The sequence below is a fragment of the Acinonyx jubatus genome, chromosome A1 (genome assembly GCF_027475565.1).
Source record: "Acinonyx jubatus isolate Ajub_Pintada_27869175 chromosome A1, VMU_Ajub_asm_v1.0, whole genome shotgun sequence".
In the NCBI taxonomy this organism is placed as follows: Eukaryota; Metazoa; Chordata; class Mammalia; order Carnivora; family Felidae; genus Acinonyx; species Acinonyx jubatus.
In genome coordinates this window covers 108,076,761-108,102,779 of record NC_069380.1, presented here as the reverse complement: position 1 = coordinate 108,102,779, position 26,019 = coordinate 108,076,761, and the positions used below count along the sequence as shown (strand labels likewise).

The 26,019-nt window shown below is 43.9% G+C and overlaps 1 protein-coding gene across 1 annotated transcript in view; it reads right to left on the bottom strand.

Moving 5' to 3' along the window:
- The window catches only part of LOC128315174 (collagen alpha-1(III) chain-like), a 48,733-nt gene extending 22,923 nt beyond the window's left edge, over window positions 1-25,810 (bottom strand). Inside the window, exon 1 of the mRNA XM_053220817.1 lies at window positions 24,922-25,810. Within this exon, the coding sequence (XP_053076792.1) occupies window positions 24,922-25,420 (499 nt within the window). The 5' untranslated portion in view covers window positions 25,421-25,810. The remainder of the gene's footprint in view (window positions 1-24,921) is intronic.
- Between the last annotated feature and the right edge of the window lie 209 nt (window positions 25,811-26,019).

Below are 26,019 nucleotides of genomic sequence, written 5' to 3'. Positions count from 1 at the left end.
CCCTCTCTCTCTCTGCCCCTCCCTAGAGTTCTCATGGGGACTCTCTCTCTCAATCTCAAAAATAAATAAATAAACATTAAAAAGATTATTATAAAGAAGAGAGAGAGACACCTGGCTGGTTCAGTCAGTAGAGTGTGTGACTCTTGGTCTCTTGGACATGTGAGTTCAAACCCCACTTTGGGTGTGGAGCCTACTTTAAAAATTAATTAATTAATTAAGAAGAAAATATGACCTTGGGATGAGTATATCCAGCAGAAAACAGCTGAAAGTCTCCCAGGAAACTGGGTAACTTGAGGAAAGTTTATTTAATAATGGGACCATTATAACAGTGGGAAAAGGATGCAGGGAAAACATGAGGGAAAACATGCAGTCCTCTGGGGCCGCTAACAGGAGCTGTGAAAGGAGTGGAAATAGTTGGTGAAACTCTGAGATACAGCCGACTGTGTGGAAAGGGCCACCAGCAGGAAACAGGACCCTCAATCAAGGGACATAGCTAACCTGCAGTAACCTTGCAAGGAGAGAGCTGGGAAGACAAACACCTTGACTTCACTTAGCTCAGGCCCTTTAATGGCCTGTCAGTGCTCCTCATGGTCAAACTCAATGGGGAGCACATGAGAAAGAAGTCATTAACATAGTCCAGACAAGACTGCCCCCAGGACACAGAGAAGGCCAAAGAAGAGGATGTGAAGGAATAAATAAGAACTCTCCAGAACAAATGAAAGGATTTCATAAATAAATCTCTCAAAGCACAGACTATTAATGAAAAGATATATACATTCAATATTCACCAAATTTACTGAGTAAAAAAAAAAAAAAAGCTAGGACATACATTTGTATTATGTGTAAGTGACAAAGGAATAGTTTTCAGAATGAGTAACAAAGTCCTCTTAATAAGAAAAAGATAAGTCTTCAATAAGAAAAAGATAAATAACCCACCAGAAAAAAAAAAAGTAAATGACATGAATAAGCATATTCTCAGAACAGGAAACACAGATGGCCAATAAACATAGAGAGATGTTCAACCTTGTTAGTAGTCAGGGAAATGCAAAATTAAACCACAATGAGATAGCATCTCACACCCACCAGACTGGCAAAAATTTAAAAAGTCAAGATATTACAAGTCTTGCCCAGGATGTTAAGTAAAAGGAATTCTTACACAATTTGTGTGGTTCAGTAAAAATTGGTACTTTTGAAATGAAGGGCCTAATAACACTAAGGCACATGTACTCTATGACCCAGAATTTCAATCTGGTATATATTCTAAAGAAATTCTTGCACGTGGACATTAAGAGATTTAAGCAAGTATGTGCATAATAGCATTAGGTTTTATTTAACAAATTTTTTATTTTAGAGTAATTTTAGATTTACAGAAAAATTCTGAAGAGAGTGCAGCATTCCCATGTATTCCACATTCAATTTCGCCTATTATTAACATCTCACAACCAGATGGTACATTTGTCACATTAGTGAACTAATACTGATACATTATTATTGTTTTTTCTTAAAAAAAATTTTTTTAATGTTTATTCATTTTTGAGAGACAGAGAGTGAGCGGGGGAGGGGCAGAGAGAGAGGGGAGACACACATAATCTGAAGCAGGCTCTAGGCTCTGAGCTGTCAGCACAGAGCCCAACCTGGGCCTCGAACTCTCATACTGCGAGATCATGATCTGAGTCAAAGTCAGACGCTTAACTGATTGAGCCTCCCAGGCACTCCACTGATACATTATTATTAATTAAAGTCTGTGCCTTATTCAGATTTCCTTGGTATTTAGCTAACGTCCTTCTAGCATCACCATTAAAAAAAATTTTTTTTTAATGTTTATTTATTTTTGAGACAGAGAGACAGAGACAGAGCGTGAGCAGGGGAGGGGCAGAGAGGGAAGGAGACACAGAATTTGAAGCAGGCTCCAGGCTCTGAGCTGTCAGTACAGAGCCTGATGAAGGGCTTGAACACACAAACTGCAAGATCATGACCTGAGAGGAAGCTGGATGCCTAACCAGCTGAGCCACCCAGGTTCCCCTAAAAGCAAGTCTTAAATATATCCAACATGATTCCCTTTATAAAAAGGTCAAAAAAGGGTAAAACAAAATAATACATAATTTGAGGATATTTACGTATGTGATAAAACCATAAAGAATAGCCAAGAAATGATTAACCATAAAAATCAAGATAGTGGCTACCTCTAGTGGGGAGGGAGTGAGAAACTATGGAAAAGTCACCTTCTCGGGGATGAGGTGGTGGGCACAAGGATTGTTTTGTTTTGTTATGTTTTAAACTGTACGTGTATGTACAGGTTTTTGTACATATGAGGCCTCATAACAATGATTTAAAAAACTCTTATCCCCTTGCTCTTTCCCCCCTCCTCCCATAAAGCATATTTTCCACACAGTCCTCATCATCCAAAATTCTGGCTAAAGGGAAAAGTTGATGTGTTAGAGTCAGAGCAAACAGGAACCCCAGCCCTCCATGCTTAAACCAAAGAAATGTGATTATGTCTCTTATCATCCTTTCAAACCCCACCACACATCATGGTGCTTCCTGTTTCTCAGAAGCTGAAAAAGGTGCTGACATAATGTAATGGGTGGAAAAGAAGTTGTTTCCACAGATCCACTCAGAACCCTGGGCGTCACCCTACTAGACAGGCTAGACTCCCGGCAGTGGTCAGGAGCAAAGGCCAAACCCAGGCCCCTCATTGGGGAATCACCCCAAGTTTGAAGATTCATGGAGCAGGTGACCCTCGCCATAAGAGGGAGCAAGACTACCACCATCTGCCCCAAAAGATGCCTTCTGCAACAGCAAGAGGCAACTTCTCAGCGGATCCCTTTGCCCAGGCACTGCTGGTCTCTGGGCACTGTGCTCCGGCCAGGGCCTGGGAAAACCCACCGCCACTGGCATGCTCATGGTCCTTCACATTTATCCCTCAACTGTCTGTTCACTTAGTGTTTATCCATTCAGCCAGCAAACACAGAGCACCTGCAATGAGTCAGGCACTGGTATAAGCATTGGCAAAAATGCAGTGGACAGGACCTGGCCCTCTTCTAGAAGAATGAGGCCAGCAGAGGGGACAGACCACAAACAAGCAAAACAACTATAAATTGTGTTAAGCGCTATCCAGGAAGGAACAGACAAAGGTAGAGGTAAAATAATCCAATGTCAAGGCATAAGCACAAAAGTCAGGCTGACTGAGTTCAGATTTTGCCTGAACTGCCTATACTTTGGGCAAATTAAACTAATATTTCTAGGCCTTGGTTTCCTCTTATAAATTGGAAGTGATAATCAAACTTATTAAATAGGGTTGATTGGACACTGAATTCTTTCAAAAATTATTTACTGAGCACCTCTATGTGCCAGGCACTGTGACAAGCACTAAGGATTATTAGTAAAGATGACAGGCAAAGTCTTGCCCTCAAAGTGCTTAGATCATAGTGGAGGAGTCATTGGAGAAGCAAAGGCCATTTCATGTAGTGCAGAGGACTAGAGAATCATGTGACAGAGGCAGACTGGGGAGCAACAGCCACTTACATGTCAGGGAAGACCTCCCTGAGAAGGTGACATTTGAGAGCTAACTGATATAAAGAGGCTGATTTGTGAACTCTGGGGGGAAGATACAGCTAAACAGAAGGGTGAACGTCCTAAAGTGGGGATCAACCTGGTGTGGTTGAGAAACAGCAGGAAGACACAGGTGGCTGAAGCACATTAGTTGAGGGGCAGGAAACGAAGCTAGGGAGGGAAGGGACAGCCCACACAGGACAGAGAGAGGACTCTGCATTTCTTCAAGTAATGGGAAGTCACTGAAGGTTTAAAGCAGAGGAGGGACATTATCTGACTTATGTTCTTTTTTTTTTTTAATGGAATACCTTTATTTATTGCTTTTGTTATTTTCTTTAAAATCTACTTTGTTTTGTTTTTTGTTTTTTTTAATTTTCTTTTTTATTAACTTGTTTTATTTTTTATTTTTTTTTAAATTTACATCCAAATTAGTTAGCATATAGTGCAACAATGATTTCAGGAGTAGATTCCTTAGTGCCCCTTACCCATTTAGCCCATCCCCCCCTCCCACAACCCCTCCCGTAACCCTCAGTTTGTTCTCCATATTTATGAGTCTCTTCTGTTTTGTCCCCCTCCCTGTTTTTATATTATTTTTGTTTCCATTCGCTTATGTTCATCTGTTTTGTCTCTTAAAGTCCTCATATGAGTGAAGTCATATGATTTTTGTCTTTCTCTGAATAATTTCACTTAGCATAATACCCTCCAGTTCCATCCACGTAGTTGCAAATGGCAAGATTTCATTCTTTTTGATTGCCGAGTAATACTCAATTGTATATATATACCACATCTTCTTTTTTGTTTTTTAATGTTTATTTTTGAGACAGAGGGAGACAGAGCGTGAGTGGGGGAGGGGCAGAGAGAGAGGGAGACACAGAATCTGAAACAGGCTCCAGGCTCTGAGCTGTCAGCACAGAGCCCGATGTGGGGCTCAAACCCATGAACCGTGAGATCATGACCTGAGCCGAAGTCGGACCTTAACCAACTGAGCCACCCAGGCACCCCTATACCACATCTTCTTTATCCATTCCTCCATTGATGGACATTTGGGCTCTTTCCATACCTTGGCTATTGTTGATAATGCTGCTATAAACATGGGGGTGCATGTGTCCCTTCGAAACGGCACACCTGTATCCCTTGGATAAATGCCTAGTAGTGCAATTGCTGGGTCATAGGGTAGTTCTATTTTTAGTTTTTTGAGGAACCTCCATACTGTTTTCCAGAGTGACTGCACCAGCTTGCATTCCGACCGACAATGCAAAAGAGATCCTCTTTCTCCGCATCCTCGCCAGCATCTGTTGTTCCCTGAGTTGTTAATGTTAGCCATTCTGACAGGTGTAAGGTGATATCTCATTGTGGTTTTGATTTGTATTTCCCTGATGATGAGTGATGTTGAGCATTTTTTCATGTGTCAGTTGGCCATCTGGATGTCTTCTTTGGAGAAGTGTCTATTCATGTCTTTTGCCCATTTCTTCACTGGATTATATGTTTTTTTTTGGGTGTTGAGTTTGATAAGTTCTTTATAGATTTTGGATACTAACTGTTTATCTGATATGTCATTTGCAAATATCTTCTCCCATTCTGTCGGTTGCCTTTTAGTTTTGCTGATTGTTTCCTTCACTGTGCAGAAGCTTTTTATTTTGGTGAGGTCCCAGTAGTTCATTTTTGCTTTTGTTTCCCTTGCCTCCGGAGATGTGTTGATTAAGAAGTTGCTGCGGGCAAGATCAAAGAGGTTTTTGCCTGCTTTCTCCTCGAGGATTTTGATGGTTTCCTGTCTTACATTTAGGTTTTTCATCCATTTTGAGTTTATTTTTGTGTATCGTGTAAGAAAGTGGTCCACGTTCATTCTTCTGCATGTCGCTGTCCAGTTTTCCCAGCACCACTTGCTGAAGAGACTGTCTTTATTCCATTGGATATTCTTTCCTGCTTTGTCAAAGATTAGTTGGCCATACGTTTATGGGTCCATTTCCGGGTTCTCTATTCTGTTCCATTGATCTGAGTGTCTGTTCTTGTGCCAGTATCATACTGTCTTGATGAATACAGCTTGGTAATATAGCTTGAAGTCTGGGATTGTGATGCCTCCTGCTTTGGTTTTCTTTTTCAAGATCGCTTTGGCTATTCGGGGTCTTTTCTGGTTCCATACAAATTTTAGGATTATTCTAGCTCTGTGAACGATGCTGGTGTTACTTTGATAGGGATCACGCTGAATATGTAGATTGCTTTGGGTAGTGTCGACATTTTAACAATATTTGTTCTTCCTATCCAGGAGCATGGAATCTTTTTCCATTTTTAAATGTCTTCTTCAATCTCTTTCATAAGCTTTCTGTACTTTTCAGTGTATAGATTTTTCTCCTCTTTGGTTAGATTTACTCCTAGGTATTTTATGGGTTTTTTTGTGCAACTGTAAATGGGATCGATTCTTTGATTTCTCTTTCTGTCGCTTCATTGTTGGTGTATAGGAATGCAACCGATTTCTGTGCATTGATTTTATATCCTGCAACTTTGCTGAATTCATGAGTCAATTCTAGCAGTTTTTTGGTGAAATCTTTTGGGTTTTCCATAGAGAGTATCATGTCATCTGTGAAGAGCCAAAGTCATCTGCGAAGAGTGAAAGTTTGACCTCCTCTTGGCTGATTTGGATGCCTTTTATTTCTTTGTGTTGTTTGACTGCAGAGGCTAAGACTTCCAATACTGTGTTGAATAACAGTGGTGAGAGTGGACATCCCTGTCTTGTTCCTGACCTTAGGGGGAAAGCTCTTAGTTTTTCCCCATTGAGGATGATATTAGCATTGGATCTCACTTATGTTCTTAAAAGAACTCTTACAACCACGTGGAAAGAGATGAGGTGTTAATGTTTAATATGGCAAATACGTTAGGAGGCTTAGGCTTTGCTCTAGGGTTCATGGCTTGAACTTGGGTCTGTGTGTGATGTGTAGAGGTGTGGGATGAGCTGGAGGAGGCAGGATCCCATCAAGCAGGGCTTGTCGTGGACACCTGATCTGCCTTTTCTCACCCCTGCAGCTCCTTCTCTTCCTTTAGGATCCATACCTGAATTCCACTTTCTGCAGGAAAAGCCCTCAACCTCTTAGATTTCCATTCTCTCTGCAGGTGGTAGGGGACCCCTGGACCTGGGCTCCTGGCTTCCTTCCCCCACACCTTCTGTGTCATGGTCTTGGAGCCCTCTCATATAACTCCTATGTAAGCAGGGCTCTTCCAGGCTTCTGAGACCTGAATGAGCAGGCTGAACTCATCTCTGCCCCTGTGCCTGCCCAAAGGCTTTGCCAAGGTGGCTGCACATCTCCAGGGGCTTGTGTTCCCATGACCACCTCTGTGTCCCTGCTCCTGTGATGTTGTTCATCCAGACGTTCTCCCAGAGTTGCTCCTGTTCTGCACACCAACAGAATGCAGCCCTTTCCATTGAGTCCTGGCCACAGAGAAAGCTGAGCAGCTATATAGATTCCTCTGTGGCAGAAGGAATCTCAAACTAAACACTAGTGTTCCTGTTTTTTGAAGTCCTATGGCCACACCACTGAGGAGGATTTTCCTCTTCACTCCATTTTGCATTCCTTTTGTCTCCAACCTTATGCCACCTTGCCCACTCCTTCCTCCTCACCCAATTCCAGTCCATTTCTAATACAGAGCAATTTCTGTAGCCCTTTTGTGGCCTCAGCTTGCTGTTTGCCTAGGGATCCGCGATCTCAGCTCTCCATCCCCCTCTACTGGCTGTTCCAGGTATTTCCCCAAGGATTCGTACTAAAGCGGGATTCGGGAACAGGCTGCAAGGCTGCCTTTGAAACTCTTGTACACACAGTGGCTTTATGAGTTTAAGGTGATTAAAACGTATCAGAAAAACAAATGAATTCTGGGCTGGAGGAAGCCAAGCTCTGTTTGCTATCCTCTGGCTGAGAGACACAGTTTTCTGGGGCTTGGGCATGCCCCAACACCGCTCTCTGGTGGCTGACAAATGTTGAGACTGGACTGCGGAACCTCAGAGGCAAATCACCAGCCTGCCCAACCTTATCCACCTAGCAGCCCATCTACCTGGTAAGGACAGACCCAAGTGTTTGGACTGAGTTCTGTTTTCTGCACAGGAGCCATTAATTTATGGGTGTCTACCCAGTTGACTGTCAGTAATAGCCTGAGTCCAATCAAGGAGAGATGTCAGGTGCCATCTGGAGCTTGGAAGGCCTGGATCTAGACAGCATCCATTCTTGGTCTCAAGTCCTTCTCTTGGCCACTTGGCGTCTCAAAGTTTCTTCCTCCTCACCCTATACACTGGCCCAATGGGCAGCAAGAACAAACCCAGATGACGACGGTGTTTGGCCAATAGTTTGGGACCAAATGCATGGCAGAATTAGAACTGTGTCAAAATGTCACTTTTTATCTCCTCATCCCTTAGTTTCCAGCATGGTGCTGGAAATCCATAAATATCAGATGGAGAAGTGGATGAGTGTAATCAGTGCGGCCCATTCACTCCCTCCTACCTTCTCCCCCTGCTCTTAGACTGCAGCAGGCTATGGCTCTTAAAACAGCTTCCCACTCAACTACCTCCCCTATTCTCTCACTTGTAGCCCCCAGGTAACAATTTCTCTGGTTCCCCTCTGGCCTTGGTCCCAAATATCTGCTCTTGCTGTCAGAGAACTGGGCTAGGAGTCAGGAGTCCCAGCTCTGCCATCAATGAGCTCTTTGAGTCTCTCATGGCCCCATCTGTGAACTGAAATGGGGCTCTCTCTTGGCTCTAGATAGTAACTAGGACGGGAAGGTTCCCAGCCATACTTAGGACTGTGGTATCCTGACCCAGAGTTGCAGTTCTCTGTCTCTCACTCTTTTCAGCATCAAAAGTGTTACATGTATGATGCCATATTCCTAAAGGTATAAGACAAAATCCTCCCAGAAGTATCCTCTGTTAGTTGGTGACACGTTGTTATTTTGCAGCCTTGATGTCATCCACTCCTCACACCGACTCTGGTGTTTCACAGATGCTCAGGAAGAGTGAGGATTCGAGAGGCCAAGTAACTTGTCCAAGGCCACACAGTTTGTGAATTGTAGGTTGGGATACACCATGAAGACCAAAGATTAAATGCTAGGAGAGCATTGGGAAAAGAGCAGAAAGTTTCTTCAAATGCTCAGCCTTAACATGAGCCGGCCATGTGTTTTCTGTAACTCAGGGTGTGCATGTAAATGTTAAAACAGTGTTCACACTAACTAGCCATGGGAGGGTTTCACAGCTGGGTGGGGGGAAGTTCCAGCTTTGGATCCCACAGCTTCTGTTCATGTAACTCTGGGTTACAAGACTGTCAATTTCTTTGTCAATGGATCCTGTGCTCTTCCAGGGCACCAAGGTATTTTATTTTACAGCTTTACTGAGATATAGTTAACATAGGAGAAACTGGACTTAAGATGTACAATTTATTAAGTTTGGAATATGCATGCACCTGTGAAACCATTACCACAATCAAGAGAGTGAACAGATCAATCAGCCCCCAAAGTTTCCTCACACCACTTAGTAATCCCCTCCTCAGGTCCTCCTCACCTCCCCACCCCGAGGTAATCACTGCTTAATTTTCTGTCATTTGTATTTTCTAGGATTTTATAAAAATGGCATCATACGCAGCCTGGTTTCTTTGACTCAGTAGAATTATTTTGACATTTACCCATATTGTTGACACGTATCAGGTTTATTCCTTGTGTGACCTATTTCATTTTTAAATTAACATACAGTGAAACTAACAGTTCTATGAATGTTAATACACATATAGGTTTGAGTATCCACCACCACAATCAGGATACAGAATAGGGGCACCTGAGTAGCTCAGTTGGTTGAGTGTCCAAATCTTGAAATCAGCTCAGGTCATGATCTCATGGTTGTGGGATCAAGCCCTGCATTGGGGTCTGCGCTGAGCGTGGAACTTGCTTCGGATTCTTCTTTCCCTCTCTCTCTCTGCCTCTCCCTCTCACTAAAAAATTAGTAAATAAACAAAAAAGATACAAAATAAAAATTCTCTGGTGCTACCTCTCTCCACCCCATGGGAACTACTGATCTAATCTCCCTCAACATAGTTTTGTCTTTCCAAGAATGTCATGTTAATGGAATCAGGCAGTGTGTACCCTTTTGAGACTGGCTGCTTTTACTCGGCGTAACGACTTAGAAATTCATCCAAATTGTGTTGTGTTCATGCCTTTCTTTTTTTTTTTTCCTGAGTAGTTTTCGTTGCATGGATATACGAGTTTGTTTATTCATTCACTCACTGAATATTTGAATTGCTTCCAGTATTTGTCAATTACCAATGAAGCTGCTATAAACATTTGTTATCGGTACTTGTATAAACATACATCTTCATTTCTCTAGGATAAATAGCTAGGGGTAGGGTTGCTGCATCACCTAGTAAGAGTGTGTTTAACTGTAGAAAGCTGTCAAACCATTTTCCAGAGTGGTGTGTCGTATTGTATTTCTATCTGCAGTGTATGAAAATTCCAGGTGTTCCATCTCCCCTACGTACTTAGTTCTGACAATATATACATTTTTATTTTAACTATCCTATCAGACACATAGTGGTATCTCATCATGGTTTTAATTTGCATATATAATATGCAAATTAAATTATATTTAATTAAATATAATGGCTTAAGCCTGTCATTTTATTTTTTGTTTTCTGTTTATTCTCTCATTTCTCATTTCTTTGTTTCCCTTCTTCTGCCTTCTGAGTTCTTTATATATTTTAGATAGGTCCTTCATCCAATATAAGATTTGCAAATACTTTGAAGTCTATGACTTGACTATCCATTTTTTCTTTTCTTTTCTTTAAGTTTATTTATTGTTCAGAGAGACAGAGAGAGAGAGAGAGAGAGAGAGAGAGCACAAGTGGGGGAGGGGATGAGAGACAGAGACACAGAATTTGAAGCAGGCTCCAGGGTATGAGCTGTCGGCATACAGCCCGATGCGGGGCTTGAACTCACGAATGGTGAAATCATGACGTGACCCAAAGTCAGATGCTTAACTGACGGAGCCACCCAGGTAGCCCTTGACTATCCCTTTTCTTGATAATGTCTTTTAAAAAGTAGAAGTTTTACATTTTTTGAAGCCCAGTTGGTTAATTTTCATTTACAGATTGTGCTTTTGGTGTCATAACTAAGAAATCTTTGCTTAATCTAAAGTCACACAGATATTCTTCTATGTTTTCTTCTAAACATCTTGCAGGTTTAGCTCTCACATTTAGGTCTATTATCCATTCTGAGTTAATTTTTGTGTGTGGTGTGGGACAAGTGCATAACTTCTTCATTTTGCATGAGGATATTCAATTGTTCCTGCACCATTTGTAGAAAATATAATTGAATTGCTTTGGCACTTTTATTGAAAATGAATTGACTAAATGTAAGCATTCATTTTGGTCACCTCAATTCTGATATGTATGTGTATGTGGCATCACCAAAGTGTTTTGATTACTGTAGCAGTATACTAAGTTTTTATTTTTATTTTATTATTTTAAAATTTTTTATTGAGTTATATTTGAAATATAACATTGTGTAAATTAAGGTGTACATATTAGTTTGATACATTTATATCACAGTATGATTGTCATAACAGCATTAGCCAACACTTCTATCTGCTAATGTTTGTAATACAGTTGTGTTATGTATAATCACTGTACCATGTATTAAGTCTCTAGGATTTACTTATGTACTGGCTCCAAATTTGCAACTTAAACAACACCTCTCTCCTTTACCCACTCTCCAATCCCTGGTAACCACCATATTACTCTATGCTTTTGCAATTTCAGTTTTTTGGATTCCACATATAAGAGATCATACAGTATTTGTCTTTCTCTGATTTATCTCATTTAGCATTATGTCCTCAAGGGCCATCCAGGTTGTTGCAAATGGCAGAATATCCTTATTTCTCATGGATGAATAGCATTCCATTGTATAAATATACCACATCTTCTTTATCCATTCTTTCATCTGTTGACGGACACTTAGTCTTTTTCTGTATCCTGGCTATTGTGAATAATGCTGCAAAGAATATTGGGGTGCAGATATCTTTTTGATATCCTGTTTTCATTTCCTCTGGATATATATGCAGAAATGGGATTGCTGGATCACATGGTAGTTCTGTTTTTAATTTTCTGAGGAACCTCCATTCTGTTCTCAACAGCAGCTGAACAAGTTTAAAACCCCACCAACAATGCATGTCCTCTATGCTCTCCCCAACACTTTCTCTCCAGTCTTCTTGACGAGTGCCATTCTGACAGGTGTGAGGGCATTTCCCTGATGATGCTGAACACCTTTTGTGTGCCTGTTGGCCACTTAAATGTCATCTTTGGAAAAATGTCTATTTAGTTCCCCTGACCATGTTTTAATCGGATTTTTTTCTTGTTATTGAATTGTATGAGTTCTTTATAAATTTTGGATATTAACCTGCCTCGCCATTTTGTTGATTGTTTATTTTGCTGTGCACAAGATTTAAGTTTGATGTTTAAATTTTTTATTGTTGGGTTTTTTTCTTTTGTTATTTGTGCTTTTGGTGTCACATCCAAAGAAATACTGCCAAGTGCAATGCTGAGAAGCTTCTTTCCTATGTTTTCTTCTAGGAGTTTTATGGCTTCAGGTCTTATGTTTGAGTCTCTGATCCATGTTAATTTTTGTGAGTGGTGTTAGGTAAGAATTCTGTTTCATTTTTCTGCATGTGGTTATCCAGTTTTCTCAATACCATTTGTTGAAGAGACTGTCCTTTCCCTACTGGATGTTCCTGGCTCCCTTTTCAAATATTAGTTGACTAGATATGTAGATGGTTAATTCTGGACTTTCTATTATGTTCTGCTGGTCGATGTGTCTATTTTTATGCCAGTAGCATACTGTTTTCATTACTGTAGCCTTACAGTATAGTTTGAAATCAGGAAGTGTGATGCCTCACTTTTGGCAGTTTTGTTCTTCTTTCTTATGATGGCTTGGATATTTTAACAGTAGCATGGATATTCTAACAGGAAGTCTTCCGATCCATGAACACGGGATGTCCTTCAATTTGTTTGTGCCTTCTCTGGTTTCTTTCAGCAAAATCTTGTAGCTTTTATTATACAGCTCTTTCACTTCCTTTGTTTAACTTATTCCTAACTATTTTATTGATTTTGATGCTATTGTGAATGGGATGGTTTTATTTCTTTTTCAAATGTTTCACTATATAGAAAAGCAACTGACTTCTGTGTATGGATTTTATACCCTGCAACTTTACTGAATTCATTGATGAGATCCAACAGTTTTTCAGTTGTCTTTTGGATATATAAAATCATATCATCAACAGATAGTGATAATTTTATGTCTTTCTGATTTGGATCCCTTTAATTTCTTTGTCTTGCCTGACTGTCTAGCTAGGACTTCTAGTACCATGTTTAACAAGAACAGTAAGACTGGGCACTCTTTTTTTTTTAACATGCTTTATTTTATTTTTGATAAATAGAGAGACAGAGAATGAGCCAATGAGGGGCAGAGAGAGGGGGAGACAGAGGATCAGAAGTGGGCTCTGTGCTGACAGCTGACAGCCCAATGTGAGGCTTGAATTCACAAACTGTGAGATCATACCCTGAGCTGAAGTCAGATGCTTAACCAACTGAGCCACCCAGGCTCCCCCCCCCCACCTTTTTTTTCTTATTTGAGAGAAAGAGCGAGAGAGAGAGAGAGAGAGAGAGAGAGCGTGTGTGTGTGTGTGTGTGTGTGTGTGTGTGTGTGTGTCTCAAGCAGGCTTAATGCCCAGGGCAGAGCCTGACAGAGGGCTCAAGTCCACAACCCTGGGATCACGATCTGAGCTGAAACCAAGAGTCGGATGTTCAACCAGCTGAGCCAACCAGGCACCTCATGTAGACACTCTTGTCTTATTCTTGATCTTACAGGAAAAGCTTTCCATTTTGCCACGTTGAGTGTAATGAGCTTGTCATATATGGCCTTTATTATGTTCAGGTATGTTCCTCCTATGTACCACAATCTGTTGAGAGTTTTTATCATGAAAGTATGTTGCGTTTTGTCAAATGCCTTTTCTGCACCTATTGATTTGATCATATGGGTTTTATCTTTCATTCTGCTAATGTGGTGTATAACATTTATTGGCTTGTGTATGTTGGACCATCCTTTCATCCACGGATAAATCTCACTTGGTTGAAGTGTAGAGTCCTTTTAATGGGTTCTCTTTTTTTCTTTTTTTTTTATGGCTATTTGAGAGACAGAGCATGAGCAGTGGAGGGGCAGAGAGAGGGAGAGAGAGAGAATCCTAACCAGGCTCCATGTTGTCAGCAGCAGAGCCCAACGTGGGGCTCCATCTCATGAACAGAGAGATCATGACCTGAGCTGAAATCAAGAGCTGGATGCTTAAATAAGTGAGCCACCCAGGTGCCCTGTTTTAGTGAGTTCTTGAATTCAGTTTGCTAATATTTTGTTGAGAATTTTTACATCCGTTTTCACCAGGGATTTTGTCTTTATTTGTATTTGGTATCAGGGTAATGCTGGCCTCATAGGATGCGTTTGGGAGTGTTCTCTCCTCCTCTAATTTTTAGAAAAGTTTGAGGATTGGCATTAATTTTTCCTTGAATGTTTCATACAATTTTCCCATGAAGCCATCTGGTCTTGGCATTTTCTGTGCTGGAAGGTTTGTTTTTTATTACTGATTCAACCTCCTTATTCACTATTGGTTGGGTCAGTCTTGGTAGGTTGTATGATTCTGGGAAATTATCCATTTCTTCTAGGTTATCTAATTTGTTGGTGTATAATTGTTCAAAGTAGTCTCTTATGATGCCTTGTATTTTTGTGGTGTAAGTTATTATTTCTCTTCTTTCATTTCTGATTTTACATATTTAGGTCTTCTCTTTTTCTCAGTCTTGCTAGTGATTTGTCAATTTTGTTTATCTTTTCATAGAGCCAGCTCTTTGTTTCAATGATTATTCTGTTGTTCTTCCAGTCTCCATTTCATTTATTTCCACCCTGACCTTTATTATTTCCTTTCCTCTACTAAGTTTGAGTTAATTTGCGTTTCTTTTTCTAGTTCCTTGAGGCATGAAGTTAGGTTTTTACATTTCTATTTTTTTAATCTTTGTTATTATTGTAATTTTTGAAAATGTTTACTTATTTTGGGACACCTGGGTGGCTCAGTCAGTTAAGCGTCCAACTTTGCCTCAGGTCATGATCTCATGGTTTGTGAGTTCAAGCTCCACGTCAGGCTCTGTGCTGACAGCTTGGAGCCTGGAGCCTACTTCAGATTCTGTGTCTGAATAAATAAATGTTTATTTATTTTTTGAGAGAGAGAGTGCGTAAGCAAGGGACGGGCAGAGAGAGAAAGAGGAAGAGAGAGAGAGGGAGGGAGAGAGAGAATTCCAAGCAGTCTCCACACTGTCAGTGGCAAAGCCCGACATGGGGCTTGATCTCATGAACTGTGAGATCATGACCTGAGCCAAAATCAAGAGTCAGATGCCTAAATGACAGAGCCACCCAAACACTCCTCTAATTTCTTAATATGTGTATTTATGGCTCTACACTTCCATCTCAGAACTGCTTTTACAGCATCCCATAGCTTTTGGTAAGTTGTGTTTCTATTTTCATTTGCTTTGAGATATTCTTGGACTTCCCTTTAGATTTCTTCTTTGACCCACTGGTTATTCAAGAATGTATTATTTAGTTTTCACATATTTGTGTAGATTTTCCAGCTTTCCTCATATTGCTGATTTCTAGTGTCATAGCACTGTGCTCAGAAAAGATACTCGATATGATTCCAATTTTCTTGAATTTCTAAGACTTTTTTTTTGTCCTATCATATGACCTATCCATGAGGATGTTCCGTGTACTTGAGAAGACAGGTCAAAACCACCACAATTCCTTGAGAATAAGGCCCATTCTCCTCCCTCTGGTACTAAGAACCTATACCAGTAATGCAAGTTGTCTTTAAGTCTCTTACCAAATTGGAGAGAAAGGAAGGGGGTTGGGTAAGTTAAAATGCCACACAATTCTACCAAGATTCAACTGTTCCCCTCCTTCCTTGATTAAACATTTCCCTGGTTGCTGTAAACTTTTAATTAATTTCTAGAGTTCCAATTAAGCTGATTCTGACAGGTTTTGCCAGTGTACTTTCTGCTTTTGTGTAGGGATGGGCTTCTGGAATTTTCAACTTCACCATTTTTTGCTTACACTACTCCTAGACCGTTTACATTTAATGCAATTCTTGATATGAATGAATTTATGCCTACTATTTTATTATTTGTTTCTCTGTTGTCCTCCCTCTGTTTCTTTTTTCCTGCATGTTTGGGTTATTTGAATTTTTTTTAGTATTCCATTTAAATGCATCTATTGTGTTTTTAACTATCTTTTTTTAAGTGGTTGCTCTAGAGATTATGGTATACATATTTACCTTTTCAGGTCTGCTTCAAATAGACATTTTACCATCTTAAGTGGAATGTAAAACCTTACCACCATATAGATTCCTTTGTTCTCCCTTCTTTACGTTGTAGTTTTGTTCTTATATAAACATACATTGAAAGCACCATCAGAAAATGTTATAATTTTTTTAACCATAAAGCATTTTTTAAAATTTTTTTGAGGGAGATAGAGCTTGCATGTGAGCAGGGAAGGGGCAGAGGGAGAGAGACAGAAACTTAAGCAGGCTCCACACCCAGCACAGAGCCCAATGTGGGGCTTGAATTGACGACCCTGAGATCAAGACCTGATCCAAGATCAAGAGCCAGGAACTTAACCAACTGAGTCACCCAGGTGCCCCTCAACCATAAAATATATTTTAAAGAACCCAAGAGCAGTCAAATAATTAATAATAGAATGTTAAATTAACCCAGAGTTTGCCATTTCTGTTGATCTTCCTTCATTCCTGGTATTTCAAGTGAACTTCTGGTATCATTTCCCTTCTGTTTGAAGAAGTTCTTTTAGTAATTATTTTAGAGCAGGTCTAATGTCAAGAAATTCTCTTACTCTTTTTTCATCTGAGAATGTCTTTATTTCACTTGCATTCCTGACGGATATTTTTATTGGATATAGAAGTGTGGATCTATGGTTTCTTCCTTCCAGCACTTTAAAGGTGTGATTCCATTTCCTTTTGGCCTCCACACTGAGATTTCCTTCTCTCCTTCTGATGAGAAATCTGAAGTATTTTAAATTAAATACCCTGTAAATAATATGTCTCTTTTTCTCCAAGATGGATATTACTTATATATTATTTATGATATATTTATATATTATGTTATTTATATATTATATATTATAATAATATATAGCATTATGTGTTATATATATATATATATATATATATATATACACACACACACACATATATATAATGAATTTTCTTAGGAAACTGCCAAAATGTTTTCCAAAGTAGTTGTATCATTTCATATTCTTGCCATCAGTTTAGGAGCATTCCAGTTGCCCCATGTCATCACCAACACTTGGCATAGTTGGGTAAGTTAAAGCTTTTCCATTTAGCTTTCTTAGTAGATGTGTCATGGTATTTCATTGTGGTTTAATTTGCATGTATTTAATAACTAATGATGTTGAGCACTTTTCATGTGCTAACTTGCCATCTGTATTTTCTTTGGTGAAATGTCCTCTCAAATCTTCTGGCCATTTAAAAAAACGTGTTATCAGGGCGTCTGGGTGGCTCAGTCGGTTAAGCGTCCGACTTCGGCTCAGGTCATGATCTCGCGGTCCGTGAGTTCGAGCCCCGCGTCGGGCTCTGTGCTGACAGCTCAGAGCCTGGAGCCTGTTTCAGATTCTGTGTCTCCCTCTCTCTCTGACCCTCCCCCATTCATGCTCTGTCTCTCCCTGTCTCAAAAATAAATAAATGTTAAAAAGAAATTTAAGGGGCGCCTGGGTGGCTCAGTGGGTTAAGCGTCTGACTTCGGCTCAGGACATGATCTCGCGATCCCTGAGTTCGAGCCCCGCGTCGGGCTCTGTGCTGATAGCTCAGAGCCTGGAGCCTGTTTCAGATTCTGTGTCTCCCTCTCTCTCTGACTCTCCCCTGTTCATGTTCTGTCTCTCCCTGTCTCAAAAATAAATAAACGTTAAAAATTTTTTTTTTATTAAAAATAAATAAATAAATAAACGTGTTATCTTCTCATTATTGAGTTGTAAGCATTCTTTATATACAAGAGTCCCCCCTTTTTTGTAGGGGATACATTTCAAGACCCCAGTGGGTGCTTAAAATTGTGGATGGTACCACACCCTATAGTTTTTTCCTATCCACACATACCTATGATGAGATTTAATTTATAAATTAGGCACAGAAAGAGATTAACAACAATAATAAATTAGAACAATTATAAAAGTATACTGTAATAACAGTCATGTGAACATGGTATCTCTCTCTCAAAATATCTTATTGTACTGTACTCACCATTTTTCTTTTTGTGATGATATGAGATGATAAAATGCCTATGTGGTAAGATAAAGTGAGGTGAATGATATAGGTATTGTAACACAGCTGTAAACTATGTATGATACATCAGAAGGAGGATTATCTGCTTCTGCTTCTGGACCACACTTGACCACAGGTGACTGAAAACACAGAAAGCAAAACTACCGATAAGGGTTGACTACTTTATACACAAGTTCGTTTTTGGATATATGAGTAATACGTGATTTATGCATATTTTCTCCCATTGTGTAGCCACCACATTTCATTCACTTCTGTTTGGCTTTCCCTCCAAACTCTGCCTGGTTCCATTCCCTGTATTTTCCACTGATACCATCCTGCTTCATCTCTCCTGGATCATCCTCCTACTCCATAATCTTCTTGCTTTCGCACTTGCTTAAAGTGTTAGACTGGACTATAGTCCAGTCTGCAAACAGGAGCCAGTGAACATTTAAAGATGCACACTGGATATTTTCACTTCCATGTACCACATTGTTCAAAGGCCCTCCATTCCCTTCACATCAAGCCCAAGCTTCTGACAGAGGGCCCCAAATACCTCACCTCAGCTGACCCCTGTTGATCTTCCTGTCCCCATCTTCTAGCATTTTCCTCCTTATCTGCCATGCTGCAGCCACAATGATCTTTCCCCTCAAACACACAGCTTATTCTTGTCCTGAGACCTTTACAGTATTCTCTCTGCCTGGACCAAATCTAAAGTTTGCACACCAAATCTAAACTGGCTACCTCCATACTGTCTGACACCATGCCATTTTATTTCTCTGCAGAATAGTTATCATATGATAACTTATATGATACTCTCCCCATTGTTTATTACCTGCCTCCACTAGAATAGGAATTTCATGACAGCAGGAACTTTGTCTTGTTTGCTTCCATATCCCTAGTGCCTAGAGCCATGCCTGGCACATCCTATAGGTTCAAACATTCTTGTTGAATGTCTGAACCAAATCATCTACCTCTGTACCTGGCACCTGGCCATAATGTCAATGTTTGCTGTCTGAATTTGTCAAGTAATCCATCCCCATGGCACCAGTGGTCAAAAAGCATTCCTGAGCTAGAAAAGAGAGAGAAAAGGTACACATGCAGGAAAATGACCAGAGAAAGTTTTCACAAAAGCCTAAAAGAGAAGATCAATTCCTCTAGAAGTGTTTTGGGCACTTTGAGACACAGTTGCTGTGTTCCTGGCTCTTACAAGGGCTTCCACCCAGGGGCAGCCTAATGTCGGTTGCTGGGGCTGTCAGGCCCACACAGAATGCTCATAAGGCAATTGTGCAGTGGCAGGTGCAGCCCAAAGGCCTTTACAAGGCCTGCTTCTCAAAGAAATTAGACTCTTTGACTTCCTCTGCTGTTACTCTGCTCCTATACTTCTTGGCGTCTGCAACTTGATTTTCCCATCCCACAATCCTCAGGCTGGTGGGTCAGCCCTCCCATGAACTGAGGATAGCTCTTTGCTCCCACCCTCTCTCAGGCCATGTGGCACCAGGCCTGATGGATGAGCATGGCTCCTAGGGTACACGGGAAGTTTTAACACACAGTGCCACCAATTTCTTCTCTTCATGGACTCTCCCATTGGCCTCAATACTCCCTGAAGGTCTGGTAGGTAAGTGGTCTGAGGAGTCTCTGTGAAGAGCTTACATTGTTCTGATGAATCAAGATGGCTGCCAAGGCCGTTCCTGGAGCATGGTGAGGAGCTGCTTTCTTGAGCACAAGGCCCTCTCTGAATCCTAAGAGAATAGCAGTCACTCACACTGTCTTGGCCTGAGAGAAGATTCCGTGGGGTCAAGACCCCTGCCTGGACTTCCAGGCACCAGGTGAGGCTTCAGCCTTCTATGTAACCAAGAGTAAACAAATTCTGATTAACCTTCTTATCTGAAGTGGAGACTCCAGATGCCAGGGACATTGGTGGGCAGGGTTCACTGGTGAAAGTTACCCTTTTTTTTTATTTTTTTGTGGCAGGCACTTCTGGGAAGTGGCTGCCCAGGGTGTGGCTCTGTTTGTGGACTTCGTGGCTCAGGGGCAGCACAAGGCCCTTTCACTCCTCTGTCTACTGGAAATCTCACCCAGAACTCCAACTTGGTCCCTATGTCCTGAGGCCCTGGCCTGGAGCTCAGGAGGGAATGAGTCCAGAGGAGGATGAATCAGAGGAGCCACATAGCTGCTAAAGGGCTCTCTCTGATTTTGTTCTGTTGACATGCTACCACCTCCATTCCAGAATGGATTGGATAGTTGAAGCAGGAATTTTGTCTCAGGATAACTCTTCCTCTTTTTTTTTTTTTTTTAATTTTTTTTTTAACATTTTATTTATTTTTGAGACAGAGAGAGACAGAGCATGAACGGGGGAGGGGTAGAGAGAGATGGAGACACAGAATCGGAAGCAGGTTCCAGGCTCCGAGCCATCAGCCCAGAGCCTGACGCGGGGCTCGAACCCACGGACCGCAAGATCGTGACCTGAGCTGAAGTCGGACGCTCAACTGACTGAGCCACCCAGGCGCCCCGACTCTTCCTCTTTTTAGAGTGCCCAGGGCATTGCCTCATCGCAGCCTATCCTTAGGCTAAATCCTCTGTGGGACCCAAGGGGTTTGTTCTGGGAGAAACTGAGGGCCTGCCAGGGCCCACCTGGGTAGACATGTGTTCAGTACAGGACGCGAGCCTTTCTGGGCCATGATGCCAGGACAGGGTGGGAGGGTGGATAGATGACAGAGTTCTTGTTCTCTGGTCTCTGTCAGTAGTCATCTTAGAAAATGCCATCTCAAGGGGTGCCTGGGTGGCTCAGTTGGTTGAGCATCTGATTTTGGCTTAGGTCATGATCTCACGGTTCATGAGTTCGAGCCCTGCATCGGGCTCTATGCTGACAGGTCACAGCCTGGAGGCTGCTTCAGATTCTGTGTCTCCCTCTGTCTCTGCTCCTCCCCTGCTCACACTCTCTCTCTCAAAAATAAATAAAACTTAAAAAAAATTGAAAAAGATTAAAAAAAAAAAAAGGAAGAAAAGAAAATGCCATCTCTGTCTTTGCCTATTCAAAGGCTACTGACCAGGAAGCAGGTGCTTCGTTTATGAGGTGACACCTGCCTGTCTGCCTTAGCCAAAGTCCATCCTCAATTCCTGCTCCTGTCCTTTAAACCTGCATTGACCTTTCTTCCTCCCCTACATCATTACACCTCCTTTCCCAAAAAGAGGGGTAGGGAGGGTCTGTCTGTTAGCCAGCAGGGGGCGCTGCTGCCACAGGGTCAGAGCTTCCAGGGGTGGGAGCTAGGGGAGCCCAACCACTAAATCCTAGGAAGGCAAATGGACCTCAGGGTAGACTCTGGTCCTGCTAGACAGCAGCAGGATTATGGTTTGATAGACACGCCCCATCCAGCAGTGGAGGCACCCTTATCCAGCCTTCCCTGCCTGTCATGCCCACACACCCAGTGTCCAAAGGGCAGGGCCCAGGAGTCTTGGTGTATTTATTGCTTCAGGTTCTAGCTATGGTCACTGGTGACCTGGACAACCCGACCTGGAAAGGCTATGGCCTTTTTAACCTCCTGCCCTACTCTCTTTAGTTCCTCAGACTTATAACCCTCAGTTCCTCAGACTTATAACCTAGACAAAACCAAGGCCCAGAGTCTGGCCTTGGCCCCAGTTACAGGCATACAAACTACATTAACAGAGTGGGGGGGCCTCTCTACACTTTTCCCAGAATGTGGAATTATGGAGACCCTCAGAAGGGTACTGCTTCAATCCGTCCCACATCCCAGCCATCCCCAAATCCTGTCCTCTGATCCTGATCTCAGGTAGGTCCACTTCTCTCAGTTATGGCCATAGCCCTAATCTGCATAGATCAAAGGAGCTGCATCTTGTCCACTGCCCTGCCTCCAGTACACTGCAGGGTCCCGGGCCAGGGTGAAGCAAGTCAGTGCCTGGGGTGCCAAACTTAAGGAGGCACTCACTCTCAGGGTCATGCAAGTATAGAGTTGGCCCCTGAAAGTGACCGCCTCCTTATGTTTTGTGGCCTAAGAGACTATTTCCCTCATCTTAGTCCATCCTGGTGTGCCCCATGCTTCACCCTTCATGGCCGTCATGGCAAGTTTTCTAGAGCATAGGTCACTCCCAGCTACCCTCACAGGGCCTGCCCTAGAATTTACTTTAACAAACATCTGACGACAGATCCTGGTTCTCTAGAAGGAGTGGAGCCAAAGGTCCTTCCCTGAGGATCCCCTGTCTGCCAGGATAAAGTCCAGACTACTGAGTATATTTGCGCTTCTTTGTGGTATGGCCCCCACTGGCTGGTCCAGCGTCCTGGTCCAGCGTCAGCTCCTGAGGCAGCCACGTGAAGCCATACTGTAGGCAGAATCTGTCCTGCACCTCTGAGCCTCCAAGCTTTTCCTTGGGCTGTTCCTGCATCCTGGAATGCCCTCTCCCATGGTTAGCCTATTAAACTGACTCATCCTTCAAGGCCCTGATGAATGGCCCATCTTCAGAGCAGCTATGTGTGGACCCTACTAAGATCAATAGCTCCTGTCTCAATACCAATCTCTGCCCCTTTGTCTACTGCTCCAGGTATCACACACATCTGTCATTCTGCAATCAGCAGTGTACATACTAAGTGCCTACTGTTTGTGAAGAGTGTGCTGGGTGCCGGGGAGGTGGTTCTGACTATAATACTTGTATCCTCTACCCTAGGAGAACATCCAGCTTAGTGGTGGGAACCACAGCTGCTCACTTCTAAATCCCCTGCAAGGCCAGCACAGGCACAGGGCTGAGCAACATTCCATGACCTTCAGAGGCCCCCAAGTCTTCAGCCTTCTGGAGGTACTGCTCCACCAAAAGCAAAGTCATACATGTGCCCTCCAGCCCTTGTGAAAAGCCATCTCCAACATTCATAAGGGTTCTCCAGGAAGGGAGAATGCCTTTGTTTACTGGGGTGTAGAAAGCTCCTTTTCACAGCACACGCTTGTCCATTTTGCCCCTGAGTATGGACGCAGCAACATTTAATGTTGGCTATCTGACACAGTGACACACTCACTGTGGCTTGTCATGGGCCAAACCGGAGAGCAGACAGTCATGCTTTCTCCTGGTCTGTCCAGGCAGGTCAGTCTCTGCTGACTCTTCATTGCTCCTGCCAGTCAGCTGGTCAGTCAACACATGCTTTCCTGAGGACACGTTCAGAGAAAGCCCTGGAACCTTTCACACCTAGCTGAGGTCCTATCTAAGTTGAGGTCCTTTGTGGACCTACCTTTTAAGAGAGCAAATGGCACCCACCTATTGTTAACAGCCCTTTCCCCTTGTTCTGTGGCTGGCTGGCCCTTGTCACTGGACCCCCAATCTCTCAGCAGGGCTTAGAGGGCACAGGTCAACAAGGTAATGGGGAGCAGAGATCTCCTTGGAAGGACAGAACCAGACAGAAATGACCACAGCGCTGCTCAGGAAAGCAACATCCCTCCCTCCTTCCTCCCTATGGGGCACCCAAGACTTCCTGTGGAAATTGTCTCATTGCCAAGACCATCTCAGGGAAAGTGTGCACACTGCTGAGACGATCTGAATACATCATCCATCCATCCATCCACTGCCCATCCATCTCCATCCACACCACAATGGTTCACAGGGCATCTGCTATGCTCAGCCAAGGCTGGAACCTGGGGCTACTGGAGTGAACAGGATAGAGCACCCACTGGGCCACCCTGTTCTCTTGACTCATGCCCTACTTTCCTTATGTAAATATACCTATAACTCAGCACTTGCTGAGTCCAAACCACAGAGACACATTCCTGTTATCTTATAGCTTGAGCTACACTGACTTTCTGAAACATGACCTCAAATGGAGCCCAGTACAGACACTCTGAAAACCAGGTCCTCTTATGTCAAATTTTTTGGTGAGGATGAGGGTTTGGCTCCATGTCTTAAAGACACTATTTGGACTGGGCAGAAGACCAGCAATGGGTCCAGCCTTGGGCAACAGAAGGAGCAGACAATAACGTATTGGTCTGGAGCTTCACTAAACTGCTACCATGGTTGCCGGCCCCCATAGGGGGACCCCGCTCTCTGTCCTGAGCTTTATTCCCAGGGCAGCCCCTGGAGTTGGGATTCCCAGGATGAGTCATGATGGCCACCAGGGGCTGTGCTCAGAGCACAGGCTCCACTGTTGCAGCATTTGGAGTTTCCCTGGCTCTCTCCCAGACTCGAGGTCGCAAAAGCAAGAATTTAGGTGACACTACCCACCCAGACTCCAGGCATTACTTTGGTCTGAAAAGGCCAGGGAGGGTCCTGGACTCTGTCTCACCATTCCAAACTTCCATCCTTCCTGGCTCAGATCCAGGCCCAACCCACAATCATCCCTGGCCTGAGCTGCAAGCTCTGGTGAGGGAAGGAAGTGGCTGACCCGCACAGCCAGCATTCCTCTGTGATGACTACAGTCTGCTCAATGCCCAACCACCCCATCCAGAGGGCAGTTCTCAGGGGGACTCCCCCCACCACAAAGGGGCTCAGGCCTCTCCTACAGAGTGAGAACTCCTTTACCTGGGGACATCAACAGGACCTGACAGGGGTAGGGAGCCAGGAGAGATGGGCCCAGAGATCCCCTGGGAACAGGTCAGACGGCCACAAGGCCCGCCCTAGATACCTCTCACTCCATTTCTTCACTCACACAAAAAGCACCAAGACCCTCCCTGTGCTTAATCTTGTTCTAGACCTTGGAGATCCAGCAGGTTGCACTAGGCAGGCAGGGCTGCACCCTCCAGTCATGTAGGAAAAATCCTCCAATAAATAAATAAATTAAGTCCACAAAGGGGATAATTTCAGCAATGATAAGAGCTATGATGACAATAAAACGAGACGTGATATACAATGAGTGATACTATTGGGGAGCTCAGCCGTTTGAGGGGGCCTCCGGATTCCTCAGCCTCCACCTGCCTGTGCACAGTCCCTCCCACCCCTGCATGTACAGCCCCTCACATACCCCCACTCCACCCCTTCTGTGGGAACACCACCTGGGTGGGGGCTGGGGCAGGTGCATTCAGGTGGGGCTTTTCCGGGACCGGTTTTCCCCAGCTCCTCTTGGAACTTCCAGAGGGCTACTGACCCGCGATACTGGACGGGCGCCCGTCCCCCGCCCCACGCCGCCGCGCGAACCTCAGCGTTCCCGGCGCGGTTCCCGGAAACTCCTCGGTTTCCCTCTGGCCGCGGAGTTTGCAAGAAACCGAAACCCAGGCCCCGCCCCTCTGGCGCAGCCCCGCAGAACTCTGCGTGGGGGCTGGGGCCCGCGCGGGTGGGCCGGTCCCAATTGGGCGGCCCGGCCGGCCCCCCCCCCCCCCCCCCACCGGCAAAGCCTGGCGAGTAGCCTCTGCCCAGCTGCTGAGCACACCCACGCCTCCCACTGGAAAGCTTCGAGTGCAACTGGAGTCGCTGGGGCTGCATCCGTCCGCGGAGTGCCCCAGCGGGGGTGCGCAACGCGGCCTTCCCCTGCAGCAGCATAGAGGTGGGCGCCATTTCTGTGCGCCTACTGTGTCCTCGCCAACCAGAGGGGCGAGAAGGAAGGGCTGGGGCGTTTACAAAGAGCTCTGCCCCTCCGAGTGTTACTAGCTTCAACGCCGGGTGGGGGAGGGAGTGATAATGGACACAGAGCAGTTCAGCAGCTTGCCGGAGCTCACACAGCCTGGAGCTGCGGAGCCGGCTGAAAACCCTTAGCCCGCAGCTGGAGGCTGGGCAAGGGAGGAGAAGGAAGTGCCCTGGGCTGCGGCAGGTGAGCCGCCTGGCACCGGCAGGGCAGCCAGCTGGGGAGGGGGTGGGGCGGTCCCAGGCAGCCACCCGGGCGGCACGGCTGGGAGGCTTTGCGTTTCTCCGCCCTCCCTCCCTTTCCAGGAAGCCGGCCAGCCTGGAGCCAGCCGTTTACCCCGACTCACCCCCAGCCGGGCCGAGCAGGAATGTGGAAGTTAGCCTGTAGGGCTTGTGCCCCCTCCCCTGCACGCACGCACGCACACACACACCCTATATTAGGCTGGGGCAGCGAGAGCGTGGGTCACCTGGAGGCGAGGGGCTCCAGATCAGGACTCGGCTTCCCTAGGGCGAAATAGGGGTGCTGATGCCGC